Source organism: Strongyloides ratti, assembly GCF_001040885.1.
Source record: "Strongyloides ratti genome assembly S_ratti_ED321, chromosome : 2".
NCBI lineage: Eukaryota > Metazoa > Nematoda > Chromadorea > Rhabditida > Strongyloididae > Strongyloides > Strongyloides ratti.
In genome coordinates, this window is record NC_037308.1 from 14,533,224 (window position 1) to 14,555,786 (window position 22,563).

Sequence of the window (22,563 nt, forward strand, 5' to 3'; positions counted from 1 at the left end):
AATTCTTGATAACAATATCTTTAAAAGTATGATAATTTTATTCTATAAAAGAATAGTTTTAAAGTATGTTTTCTTTATATTTTTCAAATGTTATATATTAATAAATTTATTTATTTACTTCCTTTTTTATTTTTTGTTTCACATTCATATAAAATTCTTGTATATAATCCCAGGAGATCTCATTCTCATATTCAATATGTTGGAAGGATAGCTGATACTCTTCAAGAAGCTGGTCATTCAGTAACTGTTCTTCAACCAATTCAAATTGCATCAATAGAAACTATTGGATCTAAATTAGCTAAAGTAATTAGTATTAATAATCCAATAGGTGATGACGATTTTATGAAAATTCTTAAACTATTTGAAGATGATGTTTGGAGAAAAAATGGTAACAATCCATTAAGTATGGTATCATTATTTAAAAAATTTTCTATTTTATTAAAACAAAATTGTAAAGATTTAATTGAAAATACAACTTTAATTAATGAATTTAAAAAAGAAAATTTTGATATTGCTTTTTCACAATTTTATAATCCATGCGCTTTTGGTTTATTTGAGATGATGGGTATAAAAAAAGTTATATCTGGATCATCTACTGGTCTTAATGAAGCATATTATGATTTATTTGGTCTTGAATATCCATTAAGTTATGTTCCATCAATTATTGGAGGAGGTGGAATACCTAAAGGTATTATTGAAAGAACTAAAAATGTTTTTTCATATTTATTTTCTAAATATTTTATTATTAAATCATTTAACTCAAAAGATCAAGATGCTTTTGATGAAGTTTTTGGTGAAGGAAAATATAATCTTTGGAAATTAATGTCAAAATCAGCTTTTCATTTTGTAAATTCTAATCCATTAATTGATTTTCCACATCCAACAACATCAAAAATTGTAGATATTGCAGGAATTGGTATAGTAGAGGGAAAAAGTTTAGATGATGAGTATGATAAAATACTAAATATAAGAGAAAAAAATGTTATCATGTCATTTGGTAGTGTAGTAAAATCAAAAAATATTCCAGATGATAAGAAAAAATCTATATTAGAAACATTTAAACAATTTCCAAATGTAACATTTATTTGGAAATATGAAGACAATGATATTTCGTTTGCAAAAGATTATCCAAATGTAATATTAAAAAAATGGATTCCTCAAGTTGATTTATTAAAGGATAAAAGAGTTAACCTATTTATTACACATGGTGGTTTAAATAGTGCTATAGAACTTTCTTATAATGGTGTACCATCAATTTTTATACCATTTTTTACTGATCAAAAAAGAAATTCATTTATGATTAAAAGATATGAGTGTTCTATTATCATGGAAAAAGAAACACTTGGAGATCCAGTAACATTTAAAAAAAATATTAATGAAATATTAAACAATAAAAAATATTTAGAAAACGCCAAAAAACTTGCAAAAATGTTATCTTTATATCCTCATGAGGCAAAAAAGAAATTGATAAAAAGTGTTGAGTTTGCTGCAGAATTTGGAGATATTAAAGAAATGAACTTACCTTCAATGGAAATGAATATAATTGAACTTTACAATATTGATGTTTATTTTATTTTATCTTTGATAGTAATTATTAGCATAACGATAGCATATAAAGTAGGAAAAAAAATCATAATGTTATGTAGAAAAAAGATTATCAAAAATAAAGTTGATTAAATATGATAGTAGAAATATTAATATGAAATAGTTTTTTTTTAAATTGTAATTTAAATATTTGTTAATTTTATTTAAAAATTATTAAAAGTATTTCAATAAGCTTATTAATTATAATAATATTTTTTTCTGTTAAATGTAACTTTGAAATATAATGTTTTAGTTTAAAATTCATAAAAAAAATTTTTTACATTTAATTTTAATTATATAAAAAAAATTAATAATATCTTACAAAAAGATAAGCATTCAGTGATTATTCTTAAACCAGTACAACTATCTACTGAAAATAAAATTAGATAAAAATTAGCCAAAATCGTTAGTAATCAAAATTTAATAAATAAATTATGAAGAAAAAAGTTTAATTTGGCATTTGAGCATAATTATTGTCTCTATGTTTTTGGTTTATTTAAAAAATATTTAATGATAAATTTTTATTTATCAAAAACAATTAAAAAGATAAAAAAAAAACAGATATATTATTTATAATTATATTTTTCAATAAATATAAACTTAATACGTTTATCAAATCATTTTGAATTTAAAGTAACAAAAAATTCTAAAAATACCATTCAAAATAGTCATATTAAATTTTTTTATTCTCAAGAATATTATCAATATTGTTATCAAATTAATAACTATAGTATATCTTGCAATAAATAATTAAAAGAATAATAATAATTAGAATTATTAATGAATGATAGTCATTATATATTAATAATTTCTATACATTCATATAAAATATGTAATAATTATTTTTCACTTTTTTATTATTTATTTTATCATTTTCTATTATTTTTAAACGCCTTTTCTTAAACGATAATTAAACCATTTTTGGTAGGTGGTTACTATAATAAAAAATATTATAATTTAATTTTTGTAAATTTATTGTAATATTTTAAATGATGTTAATTTTATCATTTAATATAGTATTTTTTTATTATCTATTTTATTGTGTTAATTGTTGGAAGATTCTTGTTTTTAATCCAAGATTATCACATTCACATGTACAATTTGTTGGAAAAATTGCTGATATTCTTCAAGAAGCAGGAAATGATGTTGTAAGTTTATTTATTTTATAAAAATATATTTTTTTATAGACAGTCATTCAACAAGTACAAGCACGTAAAGTTTCTACAATTGGTTCTAAAAAAGCTAAAGTTATTATAATTGATGGTATGGATGTTGAAGAAGAAATAGGTTTAATGAAAATTGATTTTGATAAAAGTATTTGGTCAACACAAGAAAATAACATTTTTACTGCTTCAAAAATTCTTAAACAAGTTTGGAGTATAAGTGAAAAACAATGTAAATCATTAATAACAAATAAAGAATTATTAGAAAAATTAAAAAATGAAAAGTTTGATATTGGTTTTGTGGAAAAATTTTCATCCTGTGGTTTTGGTATATTTAATAAAATCAATATAAAAACAATAATATCTGGTGCAGCAACAGGTTTTGGTGAATCTTTTTTTGATGATTATGGTTTAATGTACCCAACAAGTTATCTTCCTCCTATAATGGGTGGTGAAAACATACCTAAAGGATTTAGAGAAAGATTAAGAAACACTATAACTTATTATGTGTCTAAATATATGTATGTTGATGCATCTATTCTATCAACACAAAAAGCTTTTGATGAAATTTATGGATCTGAAGCACCAGATATTCATAAATTAACTAAAGATGTAGCTTTTACAATTGTTAATACATCACCATTATTAGATTTTCCACATCCTAAAACTTCTAAAGTTATTGAAATTGGTGGTATAGAGTTTGAAAATGACAATCAACTTGACAGTGAATGGGATAAAATATTAAATAAACGATCAAAAAATGTATTGTTATCTTTTGGAAGTGCTATAATGTCTAATGAAATGCCAGAAAATATTAAAAAAGGAATTTTTGAAGCATTTAAAAGTCTTCCTAATATAACTTTTATTTGGAAATATGAAAGTACTAATATATCTTTTGCCAATGGTAATTGTTCAAATATAATTTTTAAAAAATGGATTCCACAAATTGGATTGTTAAATGATGAAAGAGTAAATTTATTTATAACTCATGGTGGATTAAATAGTGTAATAGAATTAGCAAACACTAAAACACCAGCAATTTTTATTCCATTATTTTCTGATCAAAAAAGAAATGCTCACATGTTTACAAGATATGAAACATCAAAGATTTTTAATAAAAAAAATCTTTTTGATAGTAAAAAACTTTCAGAAAGTATTGAAGAAATTTTAAATAATGATAATTATAAAGAAAAAGCAATAAGATTATCATCAATGTTAGCTAAATATCCATTTGATGCTAAAAATACTTTAATAAAAGCATTTAATTTTGCTGGTTCATTTGGTAATGTAAAAGAAATGGATTTACCTTCAATGGAAATGAATTTTATAGAATTATATAATATAGATGTTTATTTTATATTTAGTATAATATCATTTTTGATTATTTTTATTGTTTTTAAAAGTTTTAAGTATATTTTATTTATTTTACCATTAAAAAGTAACATAAAAAAATATAAAAAACAATAATAAATATTATTTATAATATTTTATTTGTAAATTATTTTGTCATTGTAAAAACTTTTTTATATTTTACACAATATTTCAAGATTCACTATTAGTCTAATCAAAAAAATTTAACATAAGATATTTTGTGATACGAATACTATAAATTTAGTTCAAATGATATATTTGTATCTTTAAATATAATTAAATTTTGCAAAAAGATAGTCTTTTACAATGAACATTTACACTTTTATTATTAGATATCAATTACTACATTTTCATTTATAATAATTAGATGATAAAACCAATTAACTACACTAGTTTCATGATTAGCCAAATACCTTCATTATTCAAAAAAAAATTCATCTTTTTTCATTAATTGTAATATAATTTAATTAACAATATTACCAACTTATAAATAATAGATTTATCTAAAATATTTTTTCAAACAGGTTCTTTATAGATTTAATAGTTTAAAAATTTTTTTTTTTTGCTAAATAAAGAAAATTTAACAAATTTTAAATATTATCAATTACAAAAAATTAATAATTGATAGGTTATTGCTAAAACATACATTGGGTTGTTAGATGTTTAATACAAACTATATATTATTTTATATATATATTAATGTATTTGATTCAATTAATTTATTAATGATAAAAATTAAAAATGACAGATTTAAAAATTATTTTTAGAATTGCTTCAATTTTAACAATTTTTTTTAAATAAAATTTAAAAAATTGATATTTTTACAAAAAAAAAAATAATTAAATGATATTTATTTATTAAGGTTAATTTATTAAACAATTTTTAAAAAGTAAATTAAATTTTTTTTTTGTTAAATTTTAAAATGTTTAATTAAAAATAAATTAAAACTAATACTGTAATCTAGAATTATTTACACAATTAAATTTATTACATAACAATAAATAAGCTTAAATTTTTTTTTGTTTTATAAATATTATCATTACATTCTAAAATTATTGAATGGAACTGATTTACATAAAAAGTTATTATCTTTTATAATAACTATTTTGTTAGTAGTTATAATAGTTATATTAATATATAGAAATTTAAAAAAAAAAGAATAAAAATAATTTTTTTAATTATAATAAATGACTCATAAATGCATCATAAATTAACACTAAATTTTTTTTATAAAATTTATTTTAACAAGAACAAATTTATCAAAAAATTTTTTTTAATTGCACAAACTAAAAATATTTTAATTTTTTATATGTTTAGTTATAAAATACATAATTTTATTTGTTTAAAAAATATTTTAAATTTTTAAAGAACAGCTTCACCAAGAAGTAAAGATATAATTATAATAGATAAAGTTAAAATTGATATTGTTTTATCATTAAAAGGTATTAAATTCATAAATAATCCATGATATTCACAATGATCACTTCTTGTTGCTATAGACAATGCTGTTCCATGTAATTGATAATTTTCTTTATTCCATATATATGGAATATTAAGTATTGTATTTTTTATATTTTTAAGATGTTTATCCATAGAACATATTGGTTTAAGAATAATAAGTTCTAAATAAATTAAACAAATTATTGGAAATAAAATTTGTAACATATCAAAAATATTTGAAGTATTTGATTTGTAGTATCTAAAAACAGATATTCCAAAAATTATCATTATTGTAGAATTTAAAATAGCAAAATTAGTCCATGTTCCAATTGTTTGATGTGAAAATGATATTACTTTATATAATTTAGCATGTTTGATTGATATTATATTTAATTTTTCAGTTATTTCTTTAAAATCTTTATTTAATATATAATTACATTCTTCATAAAAAACTTCTGCTTCATAATTAAGTGCATTATAAATACATGTATAAATTGAGACAAACAAAAGAATGACTGTTTTAGCATATAACATTACTAAAACATCCACAATAAATGTTGATTTTCCATGAATTATTGACTGCTTATACCTCTTGTGAGCATCTACATTTTTATCATAATTTATAAAATTCATAACTTCATCATAGATAAATGTTGCAAAAAATATAAATAAAAAAATTATGTATTTTGTTTTTGCTCTCATAAGAGTTTTCTGATTTTTAGACATTGAAACAAGATGTACTTTTTTGTATTCAGAAAAAAAATTAATAAAATTAAAAAAAAAATTATTGTTTATCATTCTAATGTAAAAAGAAATTGATAATATTGCAAAAATAAAATAAGTACTGATCAAATTATTTTCTAGATTATATAATTTTAGATGCTTTAATAATTAAATAATAATAAAATTAATATTTTTTTTTAACTTACCTCATAACTATTGTCAATTGTAATATGATAAATAAAAAAAAGAACTAATGGTAAAAGAAGTACAAAATTAAGTAAAAGTTTGAAAAATTTATTACACAAATTGTGTTTATTTTCTGATGTTTGATATTTTGGAATACCAAAAATTTTTGAAAAATAATAAATTGGAAAAAAAATATTTTTTTGCCATAAATTAATATCACTAGAAATTTCATTTAGATTTTCAATATCTTCTTTTTTATTCATTATGATCTAAAAAGTAATAATATATAAAAAGTAGAAAATAAATTATAAATAAAAATGAAAAACATATGTGTTAAATAGATAAATTTCTGTATTATTTATAAAGAAAATTAATTAATATATTGAGTTTATTTACATTGCTAACAATTAGTCATCTAATCATATTTATTTTAAATGATAAAAGACTTTTATCATTTTATTTAACAAAATTATAAAATAAAAATTTTTTTAACTAAATGTTATAAAATTAATAAAAATGGATGCTACTTTAATTTATTAAAATTAAAACTTTTTACATATAAATAGTAAATTAAAAAAATATTTTCGAGAAAGACAACTTTTCAATGTTTGTCAATCAAGTAAATGGTAGATGATCCATAATCATAAATGTATCTAGAATAATCAAAAGTTTGTCACGCTTACTTATTTAAAATAAAATAAAAATTTACAGTAAAAGTTGAAAGATTAATGTTATAAGATTATTAACAATAATAGATTTTAAAAGATCAAGATTAAATAAATTTTATGTTAGAAAAAGTGCAAAAATATCTTTAAAACGTTATAATTAATACTTTACAAAGAGGAAATATTTTACTTATGTTTTAAATGATTAAATAAATGGTTTACTTTTATATTTGCTTAAAAAAATGCTTAATACTTAATGTTGTTTTAAAAATTTTGAGCATATTATCTAATGAAAAATAAAAATAAATGTTTTTTTTTTCTAAAATTTAAATCTATTTAAATAACTATAGTAAATAATGAAATAATTATTTAAAGAGATAACTACTATTTATAATAAATATTTAAAATTTATCAAAATTAAAAGTAAATGATGTAATTTTTCAAATTTATCGTGAATATTAAAAAGTTTAATAAATTCAAAAAAAAACAAATAATTATTTTTTTTATGAAAATCATAAATAATAAAACATTTAATCACTTATATAGTAACTAAATATCTTTTATTTTTAAATAATTTCCATTTAATATCATTATATGATTCATACATTTTTTAAGTTTAAGTTTTGTTTTATAGTAAATAATCTATTATCTTTTTTACAAGATGATTTATTTATATTGTTGTTTTTACTAAAAAGTTTCTAATAAAAAGAATAAATTGTTTATTTAATTTGTTGACAAAGTTTATTGAGACATTTATTTCATTCATGAATAAAAATTTTAAAAATATACTTTTCATAATCTTTTATATAAATTAAAAGAAAATTAATAGATTTAAACAGACTTATATATTATCACTATAAATTTTTGTTATTATAACATTTGAATAAAATTTTAATATAAATATAACTTTTCTAATTTATTTTAAATGAACTATGTTTAAAAAATAAATTATCTATAGGGTAAATACAATATTTTTCTTCTTTTTGTATTTTATATTAATTTTAATCATTATAGATAAATGTATGGTTTTAATAAACGTTAATTTTTTATTATAATAAAAAATTTAGACTTGAAATTTTGTAAACAATAATAATAATTTTATTATTATTTTGAAACATTTAAAGTATCATTTCTCAATAAGATTCAAATTGTTTCCATTGTAATTAAAAAAAAAATGACTAATAAACAAGAATATTTTTAACAAGTAGGTTTGTTTATTTTATAAATGTTATTATGTATAATTTTTTGTGTTGTTACATGATTATTTAATTCTTTTTCATAAAATCGTATTATAATATCAATTAAAAATATGTATTTATACATTAAAAATTATTCTTTAATGACATTATGTTATTCAATGATTGCAATCATTATAATTTAATGATTCAACATTTTATTAAATTTTATTCAAATAGTATTAAAAAGGAAATATATTTTATTTAAATATAATATCAAAAAAAACAGTTTACATTTATATAACTATTTATTTTAAACATTATTATAACTATCATTTAGGTAATATACGTTTTTCGCAAACAGAGCCTTCCTAGCTCAGTTGGTAGAGCGTTAGACTTTTAATCTAACGGTCAGGGGTTCGAGCCCCCTGGAGGGCTTACTTTTTGAAAATCTTTACTTTATATATTGAATGTTTAGAATTTCTTAGTATCTTAAAAGATAAAAATATTGAATAATATTTCACTTTTATAGCAAAATATATTCTAAAACTTTAAAAAAATTAAGTTTTTTTTTGTAAAAATATTAAAGATGCCATTAAAATTTGGCAATTATATTAATTTTATATAATATCAACAAATTTTTATATATTTTTTATTCCCGTGATAAAAATTAAAAAAAAAAAAGTTAAAGAAGCAAAAGCAAGCAAAGACGATCCAGTGATATTCTTAAATAAAAATCATTAATAAATCATGACAAATTTATTCTGTTTCAAATGTATCAATTCCAACTTCCTCTTCAGCTGCAGCTTCTTGATATTGTTGATATTCAGAAACAAGATCATTCATATTTGATTCAGCTTCAGTAAATTCCATCTCATCCATACCTTCACCAGTATACCAATGAAGGAAAGCTTTTCTTCTAAACATAGCAGTAAATTGTTCAGAAATTCTTTTAAACAACTCTTGAATAGCTGTTGAATTACCAATAAATGTTGCAGACATTTTAAGACCTCTTGGTGGAATATCACAAACAGCAGTTTTTACATTATTTGGTATCCAATCAACAAAATATGAACTATTTTTATTTTGTATATTAAGCATATTCTCATCAACTTCTCTCATAGACATTCTTCCTCTAAATATTGCAGCAGCAGTGAGATATCTACCATGTCTTGGATCACATGCTGCCATCATATTTTTAGCATCAAACATCTGTTGTGTCAATTCAGCAACAGTAACTGCACGATAACTTTGATTAGAACGTGATGTAAGTGGTGCAAAACCAGGCATAAAGAAATGAAGTCTTGGGAAAGGAACCATATTAACGGCAAGTTTACGAAGATCAGCATTAAGTTGCCCAGGAAATCTTAGACATGTTGTAACACCAGACATTGTTGCTGAAACAAGATGATTAAGATCTCCATATGTTGGTGTTTGAAGTTTTAATGTTCTAAAACAAATGTCATATAAAGCTTCATTATCAATACAAAATGTTTCATCAGTATTTTCTACAAGTTGATGAACAGATAATGTAGCATTGTATGGTTCAACAACAGTATCAGAAACTTTTGGTGATGGTACAACAGAAAATGTTGTCATAATTCTATCAGGATATTCTTCTCTAATTTTTGATATTAATAATGTTCCAAGTCCTGAACCTGTACCACCACCTAGAGAATGAGTCAATTGAAAACCTTGAAGACAATCACAACTTTCAGCTTCTTTTCTTACAACATCTAATACATTATCAACTAACTCAGCTCCTTCAGTATAATGACCTTTAGCCCAATTATTTCCAGCACCAGATTGACCAAAAATATAGTTGTCAGGGCGAAATAATTGTCCAAATGGACCAGATCTAACAGAATCCATAGTTCCTGGTTCCAAGTCAACTAAAACAGCTCTTGGTACATATTTTTTAGTTGATGCTTCATTATAATAAACGTTAATACGTTCTAATTGAAGATCTGAATCACCTTCATAATTTCCACTAGCATCAATACCATGTTCATCTGAAATAACTTCCCAAAATTTAGAACCAATTTGGTTACCACATTGGCCTGCCTGAATATGAACTATTTCTCTCATATTTTAAAAATAATAGAAATATAAAAATATTCTAAAATTTATAAAAGAATAAGAAATATAAATGATAAACAATATAATAAAGTTTTAAACTTAGTTAAAGTAAGGATGAACTATATATTTTAAAATGCATATAATATACTATTCTTTTTCTTTATAAAGTCATGCAATATTGTAATTAAAAAAAAATTTTTGAAAAAATTTAAGAAAAGAAAATGCAAAATTTATATAAAAATAAGTGCATGCTACTAATACTATTATTAAGAATATGTTAATAATAATTTAACTACATTTTTAGTTAATAATATGAAAAACATTAATATATACATGTATTTGAATGATAACTTTATGAACAAATGATAAAAAGGAATAGATGGCAACATAAGAATATATAAAATATTTATTTTCTAAATGTTTACCATTATACTATTACTTTCTATGCATCAAATGATTAAAAGAAGCTTATAGGGATATTTATAAATTAATGAATTTATAATTTAAAAAATGTATAAAAAGAAAATTAAAAATATTTGTAAATATAAAATGTAATTAAATAAATTAACTTTTTCAATTATATTTGTTTATTTGTTTCTAAAAAAAAAATAAATATATATATTATTATTTTTGGTCAAATACTCATAACGCTCATAATAATAAAAACAATAAATTTTATTGAAATATCAATAAATAATTTATAAAGTGATATACATTAGTAAAATAGAATTTATTATCCCGTTATGTATTTTATATATATAAAAAAAATTTGAAAGAAAAATTTTAACTTTTAATGGCAGTTTTTTTAAATTCAACAATATGTTCCTCTTCATCTTTATTTAATTTAAATGATAAATAAGTATTCCAAATTAATGCAGCAACCTGTGTAACAAAAACTCTAAAATGTACTGGAACAACATAAAAATTTGCCAATTGAACAAATGGCCAAAATGCTAAACTTGTTTTATAAATATCCAAAAATTCATTTTTCCATGAATTAATACTTTCAGATATTGAAAAACATTCAGTTAATCTTAATGATATTATTACAGAAGATGAAAAAACTGGTGAAAAAATTATTTGATCAAATAAAACCATTTTTATTGGTTTAATTTTTTTTGTACCAGGCATTTTTGCGAGAATAGAAAAATATTTTGAAAGAATTGGGGCCTATAAAAAAAATATATATATATATAAATTTAATGATAAATTTAAAAAATAAATATTACTTACAATATAAAAACATGGTACAACAAAAAATCTTATTGATCTAGAAATATCAAAATCTTTTCTAAATTTTTTTTTTTCTATTATTAATTGACTTGCACCATCACCAGCAACTCCTAAAGTTCCCGATAAAATCATATTTGATAACAAAGTATACTTTTTAAAAATATGTTTTACTTTTTGTAACATTTTTATACAAAAAAATTAATAAATAAATAAAGTTTTAATTATTTATATAAATTAAAGTATTGCAACATTATTCAAATATATTTATTTTCTCAAAAATACGGCCCGTCATATTTTACCAAAATATAAAGATACACAATTCTAGTATTAAAATTTGAACAGTGATAAGAAATAATATTTATATAAATATATACTAAAATAATTCATAACACAAATAATAATATGAACATAATAAATATTTCTTATATATATATATATATACTAATGATAAGTATATAGCGGCATCATTTAAAATTATATATAATCTTGTTGTAACAATTGTCAATTATCTAAATAAAAATTTTAAAAACACTAAAATATGTTAGAATAATCAAAGGGATGTTTAAAAATTATAAATTTGTGTTAATCATTTAATGATATAGAATAAAAAGCTATTTCTAATCACTATAAATAATTGATTTCATTTTAAATATTAATATCATATTTCATTATTTTCTCTCATGTTTATCTATATTATTATAATATTTATATTATTTTCAATTGTTAATGGACAAAAATTAGATAAGTCAAGAAGTGTATGGGTAGAACAAGGACTTGTAAGAGGGCAAATTTATAGAATTGCATCAAAACAAATACAAATATTTAGAGGTATACCATATGCTGAACCACCAATAAAAAATTTAAGATTTAAAGTAAGGATAAAAAATTAAATAAAATTTTTTTTTTTTATAAAAATATTTTATTATAATAGAAACCTATAAAAAAATCAAGATGGGAAAGAGAATATTCTGCTATTGAATATGGTCCACCATGTATTCAATTTATGGATTTTCATAAATCTGATAGATATGCTGGTGTTAATATGAAAAGAGAAAGTGAAGATTGTCTTTATTTAAATATTTTTTCACCTTATAATAATGAGGATGAATCTAAATTACATCCAATATTAGTATGGATTCATGGTGGATCTTTTCATGCTGGTTCTGCTGATACTGGAATTGATATGGAAAGTGTGGCAAAAAATATTGTTTTTCATGGTGTAACATTAGTTACAATAAATTATCGTCTTGGCCCATTAGGTTTTATGTCTATTAATTATGGTAATTATGTTGAGGGAAATTTTGGTGTATATGATATGGTATTAGCATTAGAATGGATTCAACAAAATATTAAACAATTTAATGGTGATCCATCAAAAGTTACTGTAATGGGTGAAAGTGCTGGTTCAGCTGCTGTTTCAGTATTAGCAGTATCACCTATAACAAAAGATCTCATCCATCAAGCTATAACATTATCAGGAAGTAGTTTAGCACAATGGGCTATTCATAGATCTGGTCCATCAAATTATGAGATGAGTAATATTGCTGATTATATTAGATGTAATAAATTAATTGGTGAACATGATGTTGCAGAATTTCTTAAAACAGAATTAGTTGAATCAGGTGAAGAAAAAGTTAAAAAATGTAATTTACAAACAGTTATACCTGATTGTCTAACAAATGGTGAAGAATTAAATACTATATCAATGTTTAAATGTTTTCAAAATGAAGTTTTTTTTAATGATAGTAATTTTAGAAAAATAATTGCTAATGAATTAGGTGTTAGTAGGATGGTTGTTGATGGATATCTTATTACTGATAATAGTTATAATTTTATTTTGGATAATGCAAGAATACCTTTACTAGCTGGTGTTGCTAAAAGAGAATGGGCACATAAAAAAGGACATTGGTATAATCTTATTCAACTAACTAATATTACAAAAGAGGCTGTTGAAGATAGGGTAAGAAGAACAATAGATGAAAATTTTAAGCTTGGTTTAACTCATAAAATTGCCAATTCAACAATAGCTTTAATTGCTAATGCTACAATGTTAAAATATATGGATGGTATTAATTTTAGTTATTCTGTAGATAATATTGTTAGAAAATTACAAGAAGTAAGAAGATAATTTATAACTATAAATATAATAATTTTATTTATTTATTTTTTTTTTTAAGATTGAAGCTGATATTGATTTTGTTGCACCATGTCAGGCAGAAATTGATGCATATGCTGAAAAAAATATAAGTGTATTTGCATACTCTTTTGATTATGTTCCCCAAGGAGCTATTATTGAGGAAGGAATAAAATTATATCCAGCTTTATCAAATAAAACACAAATAAAAGTTAGGCGTAATCATACAAGTACCAGTGAACAACCATTAGAAGCATTTCATGGTCTTGATCATTCATTTATTTTTACTCAAGGATATAGTGCTAATTTTCAAATTGAACCATTTACAAAAAGAGATAAAGCTATGAATAAATTATTAACAAAAATGTTAACAAATTTTGTTAAAACAGGAAATCCAAGTACAGAAAAATTTAATTGGTTACCATTTAAAACTAATGAAAAATCATATACATCAATTAATATACCATTAAAAAAAATACATGGTGATATACATTGGCCAACACCAAGTTTCTGGAATAAAGAAGCTAAAATGTTAGCAGAATATGTTAAAAAAGAATCAAAAGTTGTTGATGAACCATTAACAGCATTAAATATTGAGGAACGTATACAATTAAATGCCTATCGTCGTGCATGGGTTGCATTATGGGTATTTGTTATAGTGGTAGCATTGTTGATTTGGCTATGTATTATTTGTATATTTTTTAATAAAAGTCGTCATGGAATTTTTACATCCAGACCATATGATAATATTATAATTAATCATTAAATAATAAAAAATATTTTTATTTTATTATATATTGTACATAGATAGATATAAAATTATAAATAGTTTTTATTTATTTTATTTTTTTTTATAATTTAAAAAAAAAAAGTTTTTTAATATAATTTAATATATCAATTTTTAGTAATTTTATTTGATATTCATATATATGTACAATAAAAATATGAAAAATAATTGAATTATTAACTTTTTTCAATATACAATTATTAGATTATTTCATTTAAACATATGTTTAATTTATATATCGTCATTTTATTATAAATCTTACATTAAAGTGTAAAATATAATAAAAGTGATTTTTAAAAAAGAAAAACTCCTTAAAGAAACTCATGCTGTGGTAGTTATTCATTTATTACTTACCTTAAACATTTATTGTAATTAGGTTGTATAACAAACAAAATAGTTTCAAATAATTTTTTCTTTTTCCTTATATTTTTAACTATTATTTATATTTTCTCTTACTTTTAAATATAGTGAAAATTATTTTAGGATAATTGTACTTTTGATAAAAGTTTATGGAATATGATAGGAAATGATTGCTAGATGTTTTAAAGGCAAATTTTTGTTTTTGATAACCTAAGGTACTTTTCTTTTTTATAATGATGTAAGTTTGTATATAACATTTAAAATTTTAAAATATTTAATATCTTTTTTGATAAAATATTTTTAAATTATATAGTATTATTTATTTCAACAATATTTTTAACCTTTTTTTTATTGTAATTTTTTTTTATTTTATATATATTTTTAAAACAAATTCTTTTTATTTTTTTATTTTGCTATATTATAAATTTTAACTTAATATTATTTTTCTCTTATGTTGAGATTTTTAAATATATTTAAAAATATGTATATCATCTTTCATGTAAAAGAAAAATTTAAAAATAAAGAAAAAAATTTAAATTAATTAAAATTAATTTTTTTTTAGATAAATTTCTTCTATTACTAATAATAATAATAATAATAAATATTTTTAAAGGATTTGAAATAGAAGTATAGAAGATCTCTTTTACATATATTATATTGTATATTTTTTTTATTTGTTATGAATTGTAATAAGGGTGGAAGTCTTTCATTAAGTGCAAGAAGTGGAATTAAAAGGAAAATTCAAAAAATTAGTACTATTTCAGGTATTTATTTTTTTTTTGTTAATATCAGTTAATAATTATATTATTAAAATATTTTTAGCACCACAAATTAAACGACGGGAAGGAAGTATTAGTGCAAGGAGTTGGTTAGACAATCAAAATGATTTGGTTAGCCTATTATCAACAACATCATTAACAAGAAGACCATCTATTTCAATGCCAGCACCTAAACTTACAGTTAATGGAAACATCTATAAAAAACGACAATCTTCTAGTATATCATTTTCTCATTTTTCTCATAGGCACTCTATTATGTAAGTAAGATAAATTTAAAAATAAGTAAAAACAAAGTTTTCAATTTTGTTTACTTTAAGTAATTAAGAAAAACAAACAAACTATATACATTATTAAATTTCTTTTCACCTATTTTAAATATGTCAAAACAAACTTTATACAATTATCATGAATTTTTTATAACTTTTATTATCACACCCATTAATGTACCTTAATTTGCTTTTTATAATATTTTTAATTTTTCCATTTTCCATATATTCATAATATATTTATTTATGTTTGGAAAGCTAATCAAGTTAACCTCTCATCTTTGGTGGTAGACATTTAAAAATATATTTCTTAACTTACTTTTTGGACAAAAGGTGCAGTAATAAATTTAATTTCAATATAATTTCCTCAAATATATTTAATCATTTCTAAAATATTCCTAGTATATTTATTTATTTTTTTTTTATATTATAAAAACTACTTTGGTATATAATAATACTATAAAAAATTTAAATATTTATTTTTTACTTATTCTATTTAATAAATTATTATAAATATATTTTAATCAACTATTTATAATAATATATTTATCGGGGATTAATTTTATAAAAAAAAAAGTTTCTTTATTAAGGAATGCTGAATAAAGTTAAAACAATAAATTGTTGAAATATTCTTTTTATCGTGAAACTTTCATGTTTAAAAAAAAAAAGAAATATATAATCAAATAAAATTACTTTTTATTATTACTTTTTTTTTCCATCATCTTCAGCATATGTATTTTTGCTGTAGGTTGTTTCTTTATTGATGTTTGCTAGAGCGAGATTTGCTGTAAAAGTTTTACGGTATGTTTTTATAATAAAAATATTTATTTCAATATTTTTGTTTTTATCAATAAATATAATTAAAATTAGACACATTATATATATTAGTAGGCTTGAATTTTTAAATTAAAGTAAGAAACACTTTATCTCTATTACATAAATTATGTATTCATTTTTCCTTTAAAAAAAATATCATTTTGTATCAATTAGAAACAATTGAAGATTTAATTTGCGGAAAAAATTATATAGTTTTTTATATAACAATCGTTTTACCGTAAAATTTTTTCCCTACTTTTACATTTAATAATAATATATATATATATGTATAATCTATAATTCACTTTTTTAATAAATAACATTTTTTTCAATAGTATAAATTCTTTAAAAAAAAAAAAAAAAACTGTTATCACTAAAGCATCTATTAATTTTTTTTTTCTAAATTTCTAAAACAATCTCTAAAAACTCTTTTTCTTTTTTTTATTATCTTTATTTTTCTTTTCCTATTAATCTTCAATGTTTATAAATCTAATTTTAGATTATTTTTTAGGAGTACATTCTAATGAGTTGTCCACTATAAAATGGTAAAAATAATTTTTTTTTATCGTTTTCTTTTTTCTTTATATTAATATCTTCGTCTAATACTTTTATATATTATCACCATACATGAAAGTGATTTATTATATTCTATGATTTATTTAACTTTTTAAAATTTATTTTTTTTTCTATCTATCTATCTATATATATATATTCATATGTATATATGTAAACCAATTATTATTATAAAAAAAAATAGTAAATTATAATTTTATGAATTATTTTTAACAAATAAATGATTGTTATATAATTTTATGAATGAATAAAATTAGGTAACTATTATTTTAAAATTTAAATAAAAAGACCAATTGAAACTAGTTAAATAAATTCAAATTTTTTTTTAATTATAATATATAAAAAATTATTCTAAAGTTTTTTATTATATTAAATGATATAAAAAAAAGATAAGTTCCTTTTTTTTTAAAACTAAATATATAAGAGAAATAATGAAATAAAAAAGAAGTTCTTATCACAAAACTTTCACTCTTATTGCATCATTCATTTTTTTAACTCCGTTATCTCATCTTTAAAATGCCCATTTAAACAAACTTTAAAATATTCTGTTCTACCAACAACTTTTTGTAATCTACAATCTTCTAGCAATGTCAGTAGTCAGCACTTATCCATTAATTCCCCTGAGATCTTCATCAGGGCTTTGTTGAGTGTGGTAGTTGAAAAGTGGTGGATCAAATCAAAGATATACTTAAAAAAGATAACCACGCCTGTTATGCTTTTTACATTTTTATCCATAACCACCTCCTAAAAATATATCTACATATGTTTTTCTATATATATACATAAAACTAGCTATATATTTTTAAATTTATACATAGATAAATTTTACAAAGTTGCATAAGTTTAAAAAATTTATCTTTCTATTAACAACTTTATAATCTATCTTTAATAATATTTTAAAAAAGATATATAATTTTTATTTTAAATATTGATATTTAGTTAGATCATATTTTTTATACAAATAAAAAAAAAAAGTTGGAAAAAAAAACTTTATTGTTATTTCTTCTAAAATTATAATATATAATATTTTCATACTATAAGACATCAGGTATTTTATTAAAAAAAAAAACTATATTTTTTAATAGGAAAGTTTGTTTTTTTTTAACATATACTTGTAGTGGTCTTTCATAAAATGAACTTCAATGGGATCTTTTTTTGATATAGTAGTATATTTATTGTTATTGAATCATTTATCTATATTAAATATTAAAGAAGATAACAGGAGGAACAGAATTTTTGTACATAATTATAACAAGAAATTTATACCTCATTCATTGGTGAGGGTAGCTTTTTAAGCTACCAAAAGACACCAAATATTAAATTTTTTTTTCATTTATATTTAACTATATTTCTATATATTATCATTATAATAACCTTATATCAAAATTTTAATGAATAAGGTTTATCTATTTAATCATGCAATCTACATACTTAATGTTCAAAAGACCTTCTACTACAGCAAGTAGAGAGTTGGCTGTTGAAAATATTTCAAGAAGATCATCCGTTGCTAGAAGAGAAAGTGATCGATCTGGAAGAAAAAGTGTTGAAGAATTAAGGTGCCTTCTATTTATTAATTACAGTTATAATTTTTTCTTATCAATATAAAATATATTTGTTTATTATAATTATTTTAACTAATACAGATGTATTTTTGATAATTAAAATATATAGTGAGCTAAACATAATTTATTTTGATAACATCAAATATCATTTATTCTTGATATTTATATATGTTTATTATTTATTAGTAAAAAAAAAACCTTATTACAAATTAAGATAAAAAAAAAAATTTTTAAACATATGTCAAACAAATGTCTAATAAGATATTTTTTAGTGCTGATCGATTAAACCAATACCTAGATGGAGGAAAAGGAACAAATGAAAGTCATGGAATCTTTGAACAAATAGTTGATGGTGTTAATGAAAAAAATAGACCACCAACAACATTTCCTAAAATTCCAGAACCAACAACAAAAGAAAGGTGGAAAAAGGTAAGTTATAATAATTTAAAAAAATATATTAAATATAGTAAAATTTTATACTATTTTAAATGATAATTATAATGTTATAAGAAAAAAAGGAAAAAAAATAATCTTATTTACACTCTTTAACTTTTTTTTTTTTTAAAACATTTCTTCATTTTACCATTAAAAACTTAAAAGTAGATGACAAAAATCTCTCTAGAGAGAGTACCAAATTTTGACAGAAGAAGTCATCACTGGAACACCCGATCATTACTCATACTATGCCAGCACTTCTTACTTCTTACAAAGATTTGTAACTAAGAAAAGAGGTTACAAAATATATATTTACTCTTTTTACATTGTAAAAATTTTTGTGTTGGTAAAATGAAATAAACTTAAGATTAGAAAAGAAGAAACTTTTTATTCCTTGTTTTGTTTATTCACTAATGATAAGAAGAAAGAAAAATTTTTAAGATTTATAAAAATATAACTTTTGAAAAAAAAAAAATAATATATAGTAAAAGTATTCTCTCCCAATAGAGATATTATATTTTTCAATAAAGATATAACATTTATTAAAATTAAACAATTATTTAAGTAAAAAAAAAAGTACATATATAATTATTTTACAATATATTTTTTTTTTATTTATTATAGCGTCTTAGAATAATTTTTCCTCATGTTGGTTTAGTTTTTTTATCATGTGCTTATACTTTAATAGGAGCTTCAATATTTCATTATTATGAGATGCCATATGAAATACGAATAAGAAATGAAACATCTCAACGTATAAATACATTAAAAATGAATATTATTAATGAATTATGGAGTATGGTACAGGAACAAGAAAATATTACTTTACGTAATTTTGATAGTTTTTCATCATACGCTCATCAAGGGTAATTTGATACTTAATTATTTTATATTTATTTATTTATTTTTTTTATTTTCTAAAATTTTCTAATAATTTTAGGATGAATAATGTAATAAAAGATGTATTTGTTGATTATACAAAAAATTACATGACACCGGACGATATTATCAATGGTACGGGTCCCATAAAATGGACGTTCGGTTCCAGTATCTTTTTCTCATGGACAGCTATAACAACTATTGGTAAGTTTAAAAATTTTTTAAATTTATTTTACATAAATTTAATGTATTTATATATATAAAAAGATATCATTTTATAGATAAATATATATGATTATAAATTAAATATATATATATATCTATATTTTTTGACATTTAATGACAATATTAGATGAAACATTTGATAAATTGATATTTATCATTGATAATATAAATAAAGTTTTAATATAATCTTCTTTTTTTTATAAAAAAAAATATATATAACATTATAATTTATTTTTTTTTTTTTAGGTTATGGACATATAGTACCAAGAACGAATCAAGGACGTATTGCGTGCCTTTTATATGCTTTAATAGGAATTCCACTTATTCTTGTAACAATTGCAGATATGGGTCGTTTTTTAAGTGGTGGTATAATATTTCTTTACAACTTTCTTCGTAAATTATTTTATAGAACAATTAGAAAAATTTACAAATGTTTTCGTTTAATATTTTGTTGTAAAAGTTGTCGTTATATATGTAAAAGAACAAGATCAAAAAATACCGATGTGCCTAAAAGTTTAGAAGATGATAGTAATAATAGAGATAATCATAACAATAATCGTAGGCAATCAGGTATCACAAATTTAAAAAAAAAACCTAATGGTGGAATACTTGCTAATACAAATCGTATACCTACTATTATAGAAGATGATGCAATATCAGAATCTGGAACTTTAGGAGGTTAGTTTGACTATAAAAATATAAAATATAATCTCTTGAGTAATATTTTGATTTTAATTTCAATGAATATACGACATTTTTATATAACATATCAAAAGATATCATATTAGACAATTAAAGTAAATTTCTTTTTTATCTTTTAAGTTGTTATTATTGACAAGTAAATGTCAAAATTTTTATAATTTTAATATTTATTTTTATTTGATTTTTTATTTTTATATCTAATGTAATGTTATGTATTTATTAAATATCTCTCAATGGAATATTTAATCCTTGATACATATTAAAATATTTTTTTTTATTTAGATGTATCTGAAATACAAACAGTTGATGATTCAGATGCTTCTATAGATCAGGAAGGTAAAGGAAAAAAAAGTACCAGTTTTGAGGATGACCCTAGTTCAAATGAAGAAGATTATAAAATTTCTGATCATGAAAGAAGAGTATCTGTACTTTTTATCTTAATAATAATGCTATGTAAATTAATAATTATATTATTAAAATAATAAGAAAAAAAATTTAATTTTTTTAGGTTATACTGCTGGTGGAGCATGTTTAATTCAATGTTGGGAAGATTGGGATTTTATGGAAGCATTTTACTTTTGTTTTGTGACTGTCACAACAATTGGTTTTGGAGATATTGTGCCTCATAATGCAGATTTTTTACCATTAACTTTAGCATATATAATATTTGGCCTTATTATTACAACAATGTGTATTGATTTAGTAGGAAGTGAATATATTAAAGATATTCATTTTTATGGTAGATCAATAGGACGTTCTTTTTTAACAATTGGTGGAAAAGTAGTACATTTATCAGAAGTCTTTTCATATGTAGCATTTTTACAAAAAAATTTTGGTCTTACACCAGAACAATTAGATAGATTAGCACAATTACCAGAAGAATATTTATTAGATTGTCTAGTTAATGGTAAACAACCTGATGTTAAATGGATTGGTGGTAGACCATTTATACCACAAGATATTTATTATTTTAAATGGATTGAACAACCAAGAACATTATCATTTGTCTCAGAAAGAGTTTTAGCTTCAATGGAAAGTCTTGATCTTAATACATCTAGATGTAGTACAGCACGAACATTAACACCAAAAGAATATTATCAAAAAATTTTAGTTCATTATTGTAGGCAAATGCAACCTCCTGATACTGGAAATGATATTCCTAATATAGATGCTAAAAAAGGCCTTTAATTATTTTTTTTTTAAATTTTAAATAAAAATTTTTATTTATTTTATTGAAATAGTATAATTTTTGTTATCACATAGTAAAATATTTTTTTTTTTATAAAAATATAATCTAAAAAAAATTTTAATTATCTTATAAAACTATAAAAAATAAAAAAAATAAAAGAGTTATTTAAATATCTATTAAAAGTTATAAAGAAAAAAAATGAAATTATTGAAAATAAAAAAATATTTTAAATTATAA

The 22,563-nt window shown here is 20.4% G+C and overlaps 8 protein-coding genes across 8 annotated transcripts; 5 read left to right on the forward strand and 3 right to left on the reverse strand.

Annotated features, from left to right (window-relative positions):
• Positions 1–87: 87 nt before the first annotated feature.
• On the forward strand, positions 88–1,677 carry SRAE_2000462300 (UDP-glucuronosyl/UDP-glucosyltransferase family-containing protein; the record flags this gene model as incomplete). Its single annotated transcript, XM_024643514.1, has 1 exon — positions 88–1,677. The coding sequence occupies one exon, from the start codon at positions 88–90 to the stop codon at positions 1,675–1,677; it is 1,590 nt and encodes a 529-aa protein (XP_024509176.1).
• Positions 1,678–2,573: 896 nt separating this feature from the next.
• Positions 2,574–4,214, forward strand: SRAE_2000462400 (UDP-glucuronosyl/UDP-glucosyltransferase family-containing protein; the record flags this gene model as incomplete). Its single annotated transcript, XM_024643515.1, has 2 exons — positions 2,574–2,732; positions 2,772–4,214. 2 exons carry the CDS (start codon positions 2,574–2,576, stop codon positions 4,212–4,214), a joined length of 1,602 nt encoding a protein of 533 aa, XP_024509177.1.
• Positions 4,215–5,480: 1,266 nt separating this feature from the next.
• Positions 5,481–6,191, reverse strand: SRAE_2000462500 (Protein of unknown function DUF267, Caenorhabditis species family-containing protein; the record flags this gene model as incomplete). The annotated part of the gene is made up of 1 exon (XM_024643516.1): positions 5,481–6,191. The coding sequence occupies one exon, from the start codon at positions 6,189–6,191 to the stop codon at positions 5,481–5,483; it is 711 nt and encodes a 236-aa protein (XP_024509178.1).
• Positions 6,192–9,066: 2,875 nt separating this feature from the next.
• On the reverse strand, positions 9,067–10,395 carry SRAE_2000462600 (Tubulin beta-2A chain; the record flags this gene model as incomplete). The annotated part of the gene is made up of 1 exon (XM_024643517.1): positions 9,067–10,395. One exon carries the CDS (start codon positions 10,393–10,395, stop codon positions 9,067–9,069), a length of 1,329 nt encoding a protein of 442 aa, XP_024509179.1.
• A 774-nt stretch (positions 10,396–11,169) lies between these two features.
• SRAE_2000462700 (Protein Mpv17) lies at positions 11,170–11,717 on the reverse strand (the record flags this gene model as incomplete). The annotated part of the gene is made up of 3 exons (XM_024643519.1): positions 11,170–11,556; positions 11,620–11,656; positions 11,713–11,717. The coding sequence occupies 3 exons, from the start codon at positions 11,715–11,717 to the stop codon at positions 11,170–11,172; spliced, it is 429 nt and encodes a 142-aa protein (XP_024509180.1).
• Positions 11,718–12,299: 582 nt separating this feature from the next.
• On the forward strand, positions 12,300–14,519 carry SRAE_2000462800 (Carboxylesterase, type B domain-containing protein; the record flags this gene model as incomplete). Its single annotated transcript, XM_024643520.1, has 3 exons — positions 12,300–12,491; positions 12,551–13,735; positions 13,797–14,519. 3 exons carry the CDS (start codon positions 12,300–12,302, stop codon positions 14,517–14,519), a joined length of 2,100 nt encoding a protein of 699 aa, XP_024509181.1.
• A 1,060-nt stretch (positions 14,520–15,579) lies between these two features.
• On the forward strand, positions 15,580–15,940 carry SRAE_2000462900 (Hypothetical protein; the record flags this gene model as incomplete). Its single annotated transcript, XM_024643521.1, has 2 exons — positions 15,580–15,664; positions 15,723–15,940. 2 exons carry the CDS (start codon positions 15,580–15,582, stop codon positions 15,938–15,940), a joined length of 303 nt encoding a protein of 100 aa, XP_024509182.1.
• A 2,810-nt stretch (positions 15,941–18,750) lies between these two features.
• SRAE_2000463000 (Potassium channel subfamily K member 18) lies at positions 18,751–22,325 on the forward strand (the record flags this gene model as incomplete). Its single annotated transcript, XM_024643522.1, has 7 exons — positions 18,751–18,890; positions 19,169–19,325; positions 19,956–20,197; positions 20,272–20,414; positions 20,682–21,113; positions 21,420–21,590; positions 21,646–22,325. The coding sequence occupies 7 exons, from the start codon at positions 18,751–18,753 to the stop codon at positions 22,323–22,325; spliced, it is 1,965 nt and encodes a 654-aa protein (XP_024509183.1).
• Positions 22,326–22,563: the final 238 nt, after the last annotated feature.